The sequence below is a fragment of the Myotis lucifugus genome, unplaced genomic scaffold (genome assembly GCF_000147115.1).
Source record: "Myotis lucifugus unplaced genomic scaffold, Myoluc2.0 scaffold_775, whole genome shotgun sequence".
NCBI lineage: Eukaryota > Metazoa > Chordata > Mammalia > Chiroptera > Vespertilionidae > Myotis > Myotis lucifugus.
In genome coordinates this window covers 75,680-87,300 of record NW_005871823.1, presented here as the reverse complement: position 1 = coordinate 87,300, position 11,621 = coordinate 75,680, and the positions used below count along the sequence as shown (strand labels likewise).

The 11,621-nt window shown below is 59.1% G+C and overlaps 1 protein-coding gene across 1 annotated transcript in view; it reads right to left on the bottom strand.

Annotated features, from left to right (window-relative positions):
- ANK2 (ankyrin 2) overlaps positions 1 to 5,948 on the bottom strand; it is a 132,613-nt gene extending 126,665 nt beyond the window's left edge. The window contains exons 1-7 of the mRNA XM_023746971.1: positions 5,756 to 5,948; positions 4,536 to 4,677; positions 2,737 to 2,921; positions 2,251 to 2,315; positions 1,002 to 1,096; positions 494 to 608; positions 43 to 187 (exon numbers count right to left, since the gene is read on the bottom strand). Of these exons, the coding sequence (XP_023602739.1) occupies positions 43 to 187; positions 494 to 608; positions 1,002 to 1,096; positions 2,251 to 2,315; positions 2,737 to 2,921; positions 4,536 to 4,677; positions 5,756 to 5,948 (940 nt within the window). The remainder of the gene's footprint in view (positions 1 to 42; positions 188 to 493; positions 609 to 1,001; positions 1,097 to 2,250; positions 2,316 to 2,736; positions 2,922 to 4,535; positions 4,678 to 5,755) is intronic.
- Positions 5,949 to 11,621: the final 5,673 nt, after the last annotated feature.

Here is an 11,621-nt window from a genome sequence, read left to right as displayed (position 1 = left end):
TGCCCGTTCCAGCACGAGCAGGGGCCCTGCGTGAGGCGGGACCTTCCAGGTATCCTGGGGGGTTCCGGTATTCCTGGGGTCCCCGGTATTCCTGGGGGTTCCCGGTATTCCCAGGGGGTCCCCGGTATTCCTGGGGGTTCCCAGTATTCCTGGGGGTCCCCGACATTCCTGGGGGTTCCCAGTATTCCTGGGGGTTCCCGGTATTCCTGGGGGTCCCGGTATTCCTGGGGGTCCCCAGTATTCCTGGAATACACGATTCAGCGTGTTCCTCGGCCTCAGAGCATCAGAGGCAAGTCACCTGGACGCCGCTTGTGAGCTGTGGGTTCATGGGTGTGTGTGACACGGTCGCACCCCAGGCTCATGTATTCGCGCCCATCACGGCACCTGCTGAGCAGAGGCCTCGCCCGCCGCCCGCGCACCAGAGAGGCAACCTTCGGAGACAGACGCTCCCGGCCGCCTTCCCGGGGTGGGAGGTCAGCGCCCGCCCCCTCACCCAGTCAGGTGTCTCTGCGCGGAAATTCAGGTCGGATGGGAGCCAGGAACCAGGCCCAGGCCACTCCGTGGCCTCCACAAACTCAGCGACACAAACAGGCAGAGACAGGGAGCACCTGCCCCCCGGGGGGAGGACTCACGGCGACCCCGCTGTGCAGGGTGAGGGGGCCGGGTGTCTGAGGGGCTCCCGGCCTCCCAGGAGCACCCGAGGGACCTCTCAGAGCCTCCTCCAGGCCGGGTGGCATCCAGGGCTGCTTTTGCTGTTGCAAATCACAAGTTTTCCAACTGCTTTTCTCTGTTCCGAGTCAAATGTCTACCAAGTAAAAGCAGATCTCGGTGCCGCCAGCCGAGGGCTCTTCCCCAGAATGTCCCTCCCGGCGTCCCAGGGGCTGGGCCCAGAGCACATGCAGCGGATGAGCCCCGTACAGGCCTCCCCGTTGGCCGGATTCTTCTAGAACCCGCTGAGAGACTCCGTTTCCCCAAAGCGAGGAAACGCACTATAAACGCACGTTGCAAGTGCCGAGGCGAGCAGATGGTCCCAGAACACAGATCCCAGAACAAGGCTGAAGTGAGGCTGCAGGTCGTAGGCCTCAGTGGTGATGGTCTGCAGGACACAGGCGCCCGCCGCCCACACCGTCAGTCTGACTACAGCTCTGAGGGGCTCGGGGGGACCCCTCGGGCTGCCGGCCTCCCGCCACAGAAAGGGGAGGACCCGGGGCGGTGGCGACACACAGCGGCCTCCCGCATGCTTCCCGCTGACGCACAGGAGGAAGTTCCAAGCTACGCGTCCGGAGGGAACGTGCTTTCACAGGAGACGGCGTCTCCCGCCCCCCGGGCGGTGCCCACAGGAAGTGCCAGACGGGAAACTGAGGCTCCGGGGAGTCACAGACACACAGCCCCCGGCCGCCCCTGCTGCGCTGCCCGGCGTCCCCGCCCAGGGGCCCTGCTGCCCAGGGCGCTGACTGTGACGGGGTCTCACGCGAGCCCACAGGTTCCGTCACCACAGGTGGGGCATGGCGCCCGCCCCCCACGGCCCCAAGAAAGAAAATCCCCTTCTTCCCGACCTAGTCCTGCCCACGGTACCTGATGCAGAAAAACAGAACACGTCCTATCACTCCGCAGGCAGACACGGGGTGTGTGTGTGTGTGTGTGTCTGTGTGTGTGTGTGTGCGCGCAGTCGGGGAACCACACCTCTCCTCACGGTGGCGCCCTTGAGGGCCCTGGGCAGGAATTAAATGGGGTGGGAAACTGTGGAGGGTTATTAGTTTGTGAATCTTCACCTGAAGATACTTTTTCCATTGATTGTTAGAGAGAGGCGGGAGGGAGGGAGAGAGAGAGACGCTGATGTGAGAGAGACACATAAGCTGGGTGCCTCCCGCACGCACCCTGCCCTGGGCCAGGGAACGAAAGGGCCGACACTCTAACCCAGTGATGGCGAACCTGTGACACACGTGTCAGAGGTGACACGCAAACTCATTTTTTTGGTTGATTTTTCTTTGTTAAATGGCATTTAAATATATAAAATAAATATCAAAAATATAAGTCTTTGTTTTACTATGGTTGCAAATATCAAAAAATTTCTGTATGTGACACGGCACCAGCGTTCAGTTAGGGTTTTTCAAAACGCTGACACGCCGAGCTCAAAAGGTTCGCCGTCGCTGCTCTAACCGCTGAGCCACCGCCCAGGACCAAGGAGCCATTTTTTAAAAGAAATGATGATGCGTCATAGATACAGGGACGTGGGTGTGAAGCACACACCTCCTTCACAGGAAGCTGCTGAATGTCTTTTATTTCTGAAAAAACGCTCTCCTCCTCGTATAAACCTGGGGGGAACCAGATGTGACAACCAGCGGTTTTCAGGAAGGACGGTGGCGCGCCCTTCCTACGCGCGTGTGTTTTGCTAGACGGGCCCCGTCGGGCTTCCCGCCCTCATCAGCCCAGCGAAGGCGCAAACCTAACCGTCTCCCCCGCGTTTTCACCCGTCGCTTCTGCCCGGAGAGCCGGCTTCCTGTTTCTCCGCGATGACGTGAGACGCTCCAACTCCGGGACTGGACGTGTTTACTGGGCGGTCGTTTCACTGGAACCAGGAGCCGCCCAGTATCTCATTCATAACCGAGGTAGGAAAAGAGGAAAAAAAAACAACCCAAACATTTAAAATAACTGAGACATCGGCAACACTTAAACTTGATCGAAACCACTCTCCCGGCTCCGGCCTCAACTCCGGCAGCTCCGGCAGCTCCGGACCCGTTCGTTCGCTCAGAGACACCGAGGCGACTCCGCTTGGGGGACCACCGTTGTCCTTATGCTTCTCAGACGCGGGTTTCAAGGGAAGGCGCAAAGACATGCCCTTCCCGTCGCAGGCCCCACACGAGTAGGGGGTGCCCGTGAGCTCCGGAAAGTCCAGCCGTTCCAGGCTGGCGATCCGATCACTGTAATAACCCCATTCCCCTGTCCTACCCCCCCCCCCCCCCCGGGTCCCGGGAGAAATCTTTCACTGGAAACGAAGGCACAAGGACAGCAGCCGGTAGTTCCTGCGGCAAAAGGGGCCTCACGTTTCACCCGCTAGAAGCGCATTAAGTCCACAACAGCCACGGGAAGTGGGTGAGCATGACAGCAGGTGCGTGTGGGGAGGAAGCCAGCTCGCCCTGGGGAGGGGGAGGGGGAGGGGGAGGGGGTCCTGGCTCCGTCACCGTGTGACCGTGGACAAGCCGCTGGGCGCGGTGGGGCTAAGCTCATTGCACGGGGCAGAAGAAAGTTGATGAAAGCTACTGCGCAGCCCAAGTAAGTAGTTACGTTTGCTCCGGACGAGCTTCATTGAAAGGAACCTGCCACCGGCCTAGCCTGTCGGATACTGACTGCCTGTGGGATGATCACTCCTGTGCTCACAGCATAGTCTCTCACGGAGTCCCTTTAAAAGGCATTTCGTTTTATTTTTAACTTTTTTAAAAATGTATTTTTATTGATTTCAAAGAGGGAGAGAGAGAGCAATGTCAATGATGAGAGAGAATCATTGATCAGCTGCCTCCTGCACGCCCCACACTGGGGATCCAGCCCAAAACCCGGGCCTGTGCCCTGACCGGGAATCGAACCCTGACCTCCTGGTTCATAGGTCCATGCACAACCACTGAGCCACGCCGGCCGGGCCACCATTGCATTTTATGTACAACTTGCTATAGAGAATAATAACCCCAGGAAAATGTATGTTCCTTTATAACAGTGGTTCTCAACCTTCTGGTCCTTTAAATACAATTCCTCACGTTGTGACCCAGCCATAAAATTATTTTTGTTGCTACTTCATAACTGTCATGTTGCTGCTGTTATGAATCATCATGTTAATATCTGATATGCAGGATGGTCTTAGGCGACCCCTGTGAAAGGGTCGTTCGACCGCCAAAGGGGTCTCGACCCACAGGTTGAGAACCGCTGCTTTATAGAGTAACATGTTTCACGCACGTGCCACCCACAGCGGTCACGCGTGTGCACCTGGAGTGGGGACAGCCTGTTCTGAGCAGAAGGTTACACTGAGAACGTCTTAGTCGCCAAACGCTTGGGCGGTTTCAGGAACGCCTTCTGCGCCGCTACCCGTTTCCATCTCAGAGCTTCTGTTGGCCCTGGGAGATCGTCACCTGCCGCTGTAAAGGCCCCGACTCGCTGTGCTCCGTGGGGATCCCCTGGTCGCTAATGTATTCCTGTTTCCCAGAAACACTCGCTGCGCCTCTGCTGGGGGCCGGGCACCCATAGGGACGGCCCCAACGTGGAGCCCCTGACGCACACACCGCAGCCGGCGGACTCTCCCGGACCCGCCCCGCCAGGAGGGCTTCCCCCGTAGAGGCCAGTGCCGCGTGGACCCGAGGCTGAGTCTGCGGCCGGCCCACAGGGCTGCACGCTGTGATGTCTGCCGCCCAGAGGCGGAGCTGCCCCGTGAGGCGGCCCAGCACTGCCCGTGCTGCGTCCTCACGGCTGCCTGTCTCGCTCATGGCGGGCTGGCAGTTAGGGTGCACTTTCTCCCCTCCCCCTGCCCTCCCCCGGGACCAGAACAGCACCTGCCTTCAGGGGGGCTGCCGGCTGCGACCTCCCCGTACAGGAGGGATCTCCAGACACTCAGCCCCTGGCCTAGCATGGCCTCTCCGAGCCTCGTGGTCTCGCTCCGAAGTAAGTAACCTGCAGTGCGGCCACAGCCGGCTCCTGACGGATCACGGGTCACGGGTCACGGATCACGGACACACATCCCTCTCCAGATAATGTGAAAATCGAGCTGTTTCAGGAAAGTCCTGGCCTCGCCCCACAGTAAGAAAATGGCAATAAGCCTCCGGAGCCATTTAAGGGACAGACCCCGACTCTGAATTACTCAAATCTGAACGTCAACTCCAACATGTGACTGCTCGGCGTTCCAGCCTCTTCATAAAGCAGTCTCATCACCACCGGACAGTACGGCAAGGCCTTTCCCTGGAGTGAGTCAAATATCAGACGTCTTCACGGCCCGGCCGGGTGGCTCAGGGGCTGAGCATCGACCGAGGAACCAGGAGATCAGGGTTCGATTCCCAGTCAGGGCACAGGCCCGGGGTTGTGGGCTCGATCCCCAGTCGGGGGCGTGCAGGAGGCAGCCGATCCATGATTCTCTCTCGTCATTGATGTTTCTGTCTCTCTCTCCCTCTACCTTCCTCTCTGAAATAAAATATATATATTAAAAATAAAAAAGCGCTGCCCTAACTGGTTTGGCTCAGTGGATAGAGCGTTGGCCTGCGGACTCAAGGGTCCCAGGTTCGATTCCGGTCAAGGGCATGTACCTGGGTTGCGGGCACATCCCCAGTAGGGAGTGTGCAGGAGGCAGCTGATCGATGTTTCTCTCTCATCGATGTTTCTAACTCTCTGTCCCTCTCCCCTCCTCTCTGTAAAAAATCAATAAAATTTTTAAGAAAAATAAATAAAATAAAAAAGTATTTAGGGCTGAGGTGGGGGGTTCCAGTGAGCACGTGCCCAGAAAAGAAGAGAGAACCAGCATGATGCACAAATGGGCACAGAACCTGACAGCTCGCCGTGAGTCTGTGCACAGATCTGTCCACAGTCACACACACAGGCTCAGCTTTGGAGAAGACGTCACCTTAAAGAGACGGCATCGCTGCTTGTCCCCGAACGTCACTTCCCAGGGAGAGCCGACCAGAAGGGACACCCGTGGTGCCCCCAGCGTGACCCAGCCGCGTCAGGCGGCCCGATCGCCGCGTCGCACCGGGTCACGTCCTCCCAGGACGCGCCGGGTTCTGACCAATGAGGTCCACTAGGACCTCTGACTCATCCTCCCTCTGCGTCTGCTCGGCACTTACCCGCGGCCCCAGCTCCGGGGCGTCCTCGCCGGGGCAGCCGTAGTAGTCGGGGGCTCTGTCTGCCTCCTGTGCGTGCCCCTGGGCCTTCACGCTCTTGCCCGCGTGGCACGAGGGGCAGAGAGCTGCATTGCCCATCTCCCGGCACAGCTCCGGGTCAGTGGGCCCGTCCCCGCCCCCCGCGCTCCGTCCAGGGCCCCCGGGCGGACAGTCCTCGCCGACGGCCCCTGGCTCCCCCGCCCCGCGGCCCTGAACGCCCCTCCCCGGGTCTCCCCATGTGGCCAGCCCGGCTGGTGCCAGGAGGAGGGGGACCCGGCAACTGCAGGCCGCTCAGCGCCCACCTCCAGCGCGGCCGCGGCTATTTTTACACCCACCCGGCCAGCTATGCGGCCGGGGCGGGGGGAGGGGTGTTGTTTTGCTTTCGCCCTGGGAGCCGCTGCTGTACACACGGACTCCAGTTCCGGCGGCGAGGCCGTCTCTAAGGAGAGCTTCTATGTTGCCCGGCGAAGGCCCCATCGCCCTCTGCCCCCTCGCAGGGAACCCCAAGTCTGCCCGTGACCCCACGACCCCGAGACCCCGCTCCCCAGACAGTTCTCTCTGTGATCGCTGAGCCCAGAGGCGACCGCAGCCCCCTTTCCCGAGTGTGAGACGCACTGGGAACCACGGATGAGGTGCTCGTGTCACCGTGGCAGGGCCGTTTCCAACTTTATAAATTGTCCTGTTTCCGTCGGTCCTGACTGTGCTCATACAGAGACTTTCCCCCCAAGAAAATCAATGGAAAGAATGTTCTCAGGTGAGGATTCACAAAAATTAAAATATTTTAAATCTTAAGGACAAATCGAAACGTTATTTGCAGGTTTGCAATGACCACCCTCTCAGCCTTAGGGACACGGTCACGACGTTTGGGGCGAATCTCCCCTAAAAGAACCGGCAGAGGTCGGTCAGGAGGACGGCCTGACCCCGAAAGCCCCCGAGAGCCCGCAGCCCGGACACACACACCGATCGACAGCGAACCCCCCTCGCCCTCCCCTCTCGCAGCTGTCCTTCCCCGTGAGCACCGACTTCCTTTCTTTTTTTATAGGAAAATGTTAACCATTATTTCATTTAGGTGAAGGGCACATGGAAATTCAGATTTTCTTTGTTTTTTTCATCTTTATTGTTGCAAGTAGGACATAGGTCTCCTTTTTCCCCGTTAACCCCCCGCCCCCACCTCAGGCCCTCACCGCCCCACTGTCTGTGCCCATGGGTCATGCATAGACGCACACGAGGTCTTTGGTTGATCTCTCCCCACCCCCTCCCTCCCCCGCCTTCCCTCTAAGGTTCCTGTCTGTTCCTGCTTCTGTGCCTCTGGTTCTACCTCTGATCATCAGTTTATTTGCTGATTCATTAGATCCCACACAGGAGCGCGATCATGCGATGGTTGTCTTTCTTTCCGCTCGGAGAGTGAGCTGCCCACATTCCTGTCCCCGGGCTGCCCGGGACCCTCCAGGGGCGCTGCCCCCACCGCACGGTTCACGCCTGAACGAGACGGGCAGAGCGAGCCCGAGGGCACGGGCCCTGCCCCTGGAGTTGCCGGAATGTTCTGCTTCCCAACCGATTTTTAATCCGACGCATGTGAGCTGGAAACCACCTCCGCGAGCAGCCTCCCAGCCCAGGCTCTCCGCCTGATCGGCCCGAGGCCGGGGTCAAACCGTCCCAGCTGCCCACCCCGTGGTTCACAGAGTGGCCGCCATGCGGGCTTGTCACAGCGCCTGGGGGGTGGGCCTCCCGTGGACCTGACCGTGTATCAGCCAGGGGCCCGGTGAGCGAGGCCGGGCCGCACCCCTGCCCCACCCCTGCCCTGGCCCGGGACCTTCGAGGTGCAGCAGCGCCCACTGTCCTCAGAAAGGCTCCAAGCCACCAGCGCTTGTCACTCAGAGAGCAGGCGTGTGCACGCGTGGCCACACGCCGAGGACGCTGGGACTCCGTGCGTGACCGAGAAGGTGAAATTCGAGGCCCCCTGACGTGCCGTGTTTGTGGCACCTTCCCAAGTCCCCCCACTTTTACCGCCGTCCCCTCACCTGCATCACTGCCTCCCACCTCCAGCACAAGCCAAAGCCAGGAGGACGGGAGCTGGGCCCTCGGGGAGCAGGTGCCTGGGCCCCAGGGCCGCAGGCTTGGGACCAGCCGCAGCCGAGTTCAGTTCGCGGCGTCACGCGCAGCGGCCATGGCAGCCTCTGCAGAAACGAGGGCTTAGGGAGGACGCACGTCTCGCTGGCGTGTAACCTGCGGAGGAGCGGAGAGACGCCCGCCTACCCGCTCCGGCCCGGGTCTGGTTCCACCGCTGTCACCGTGTGGACGGTCGGCCTTGATCAAATCTGGGTGTGTTTTTTTTGTGTGTGTTTTTTAATAAGGGGGTTGGACCGGATACGGCGAGGCCCTTCCCGTCCTGAGGCGCTCTGTGAAGCAGGACTCGTTAGCGTCGACCTACACCTACCACACGGCGGAGGCGGAGTGACCACCTAGTTAGTTATCGCAGGAAAGAAAGGCGCAGGTGCTGTGTCCTGACCTGTTCCCGGTGCTGGGAGCTGCGGTGACACGCTGGGGCCTCGGACCGAGAGGAGGGGACCGCGGGCCGGACGACACGTGTTGTCCGTGGCCTCGGCCCGCGACCCGCCCCCATCTCACCGCCGGGCACCAGCCCTCGCCTCCGGCCGACCAGGAGGGGGCGGCCGCACGCGCCGGCGGGCTTTCCTCTCCCTCAGCGACTTCAGTTCACGTGTCCTTGAAGGCAAGTCGTGTCCGATTAAAAATACTGAAAACACTATTTTTCCAGAAGTCTGTAAAGTGGCAATTTGGAGAGAAAGTTTCCCTCAGAATCCCGGGATTCCCGTCTGCCTCTCGCGGGCAGAGCTGGAGGGTTATTCAAGATCCATTGTGGGTGGAGGAAGTGCGGAAGGGCGTCCGAGTCTAAACCGTCACGTGCACGCCCGGCCAGTGTGGCTCAATGGCTGAGCGTGGACTTAGGAACCAGGAGGTCACGGTTCGATTCCCGGTCAGGGCACCTGCCCGGGGTTTGGGCTCCATCCCCATGTGGGGGCATGCAGGAGGCAGACGATCCGTGATTCTCTCTCATCACTGATGTTTCTATCTCTACTTCTCCCTTCCTCTCTGAACTCAATAAATTTAAAAAAAAAACAAAATAAACAAAATGTCGGTGTGAGCGTGACCCGCAGCCGACCCTCTGAGGGCGCCTGAAGGTCATCGCCAGGTGTCCGACGCCCGCTACCTCGGCTGAATTTAGAAACCTGCTTGGATTACAACCCCGCCCCCAGGGCAGCGGTAATTCCAGACTGATGATTTGGGTGCAACGTATTTATCTGATCGATCTAATATTTCATTCCTCCCGCCGCGTGGGAAGGTCTCCAGCCCGGTCACATGAGAGCAAGGGCACAGCCTGTGACTCTGAGAACCACGGACCCGCGGGAACGAAGCCGGACCTCCATCCGGGCGGCACGCGCTTCCCTGTGCGTGGTGCGTCCACGGCCGTTTCTTTGGCCGGAAGTGGACCATGTGATCATTGCCATCAGTGGGATCTGTCCTGTTATTGATCAATCAGAAGCTGTTGCATAATTTAGAGATGCCCCCTAGCTTTTCCCAAGGTCACCCTGCGGCTCACCCTTTCTAACGAGGTCAGTATCGACGAGTTCCACGATCTGTGCCCACATCTGTGCACATGTGAACCCAAACGAACCACCAAGCTACTCACGTGCCCACAGACATCAGTTAACCGATTTGATCTCACATTCCTCCCAGCGTCTCCTTCCCTCCAACTCCAGTGTCTAAAGGTGGACGTTCTGGCCCGGCCGGCGTGGCTCAGTGGCTGAGCGTCATCCTATGAACCAGGAGGTCACCGGTTCGATTCCCGGTCAGGGCACATGCCCAGGTGGTGGGCTCGATCGCCAGTGGGGGACGTGCAGGAGGCAGCCGATCGGTGTTTCTCTCTCAGTGGTATTTCTGTCTCTCCCTCTCCCTTCCTCTCTCTTTAGAATATATAAAAACATTTTTTTAAAAAGGATGTTCTGTAACAGCAGCGCTGACCAGCCAGGAGTTTTCTAAAGGGTCCTGCACCCCCACCCGCCAAGGTGGGCACTTGGAGAACGCGGCCGCTGGACATGAAAGAGAAGGGGGGGTGTGCTGAGCGGCGGGGGCCAGAGACGCAGGCCCTGTCGGATTCGCTGGACTTGGAAGCACAGCCCGAACAGAACAAGGTAGCCATTGTGTGCTCCTCCATAAAGTCAGAAAACAGACAGCCAGCGGGCCGGGCTCCCCGCCAGCGTCCTTTGTGGACGGGTCAGCGGAGCAAGTTCAGAAAGCAGAGCGGCTCCGTTACAGTCCGGGCTCCCGAGCTCCCCGCTGGACACGCAGGTCCGTTTCCGCGTGCTCGAATTCCTGTAAATTTCCACCGGGCTGCCCGAGCAGCACTCTGAGTGAACGGCCGAAGCGCACCCGTGGGTCAGTGACAGAGCAGCAGCTTCTCCGGGGAGCCTACCGGAGGCTGGGACACTGACCAGCCCTGCCCTGCAGGTGCCCCGCACGGCGGTCAGACCGCCCGGTCAGTGTCTGCACCATGGCCCTCAGCCACGGCGCTCAGCCACGGCGCCCACCCTCAACACGATGGACAGGAGTGCTGACCGACGAGAATTCGCAGCCCAGCTCGCCCAGCAGGCTGAGCTGGGAGACCCTCATTACTAAGCAGTGGGAGACCCTCCACTGGCTCAAAGGCATGAGCCATGACCGAAGACAGAGATTTAAATCTCCCCCCCCTTCAACCTCACTGCACTCGGTACGTGGACAACGTTTTCCTGGGCGATGCACAGACTCTGAGCCACATGCATCGTAGTCTCCGTCTGCACACGCACCTTTTCACCACCTTGTTGCGTGTGATACATGACAGGAGGGTTCAACATGTCCCTAAACTTGCCGTCACTGACAGGGTTCCTTCCCTTGGGAAACAGAGCCCAGTCCAAGGCAATCGTGTATGGACTCAAACCTTTTACTCTGTTGGTCTCCAAGTATTTAAAATAAAACTAGAGGCCCGGTGCACGAAATTCATGGGGGGGGGGGGTGGTCCTTGAGCCCTGCTTGCACCCTCTCACAATCCGGGACCTCTGGCCCCTAACCGCTCGCCTGCCTGCCTGCCTCATCGCCCCTAACCACTCTGCTTGCCTGCCTCATCACCCCAACTGCTCGTCTGCCTGCCTGATCACCTCTAACCACTTGCCTGCCCGCCTGCCTGCTTGATTGCCCCTAACCACTCTGCTTGCCTCATCGCCCCTAACCACTCTGCCTGCCTGATCGCCCCAACTGCTCACCTACCCTGCCTGATCACCCCTAACTGCCTCTACCTCAGCTCCGACACCACAGCTTCGTCTGGAAGGTCATTTGGCTATCTGGTCTAATTAGCATATTACACTTTTATTACTATAATTTCCCAACTAAATAAATGCATACACAACACACACGCACACCATTTGCAATGAAGCAGGAGACAGACATCTACACTAATAAAAGAGAAACATGGTAATTAGCGTACAACCGCTACCCTTCCCATTGGCTAATCAGCATATCCTTATGCAAATTAACTGTCAGCCAAGATGGCGGGCCGGCAGCCATGCACTAAAGCGAACAGGGAGGCTTGCTTGCTTCAGTGACTGCGGACTCCAACGTTCCCCACCTGCCGCTGCTGGCTCTCAGCTGCAACTCTAAGCAACTATGTACTATTGTTGGAAATAAGAAGCTAAACAAACCCAGAACGGCTTCAGTCAGCCG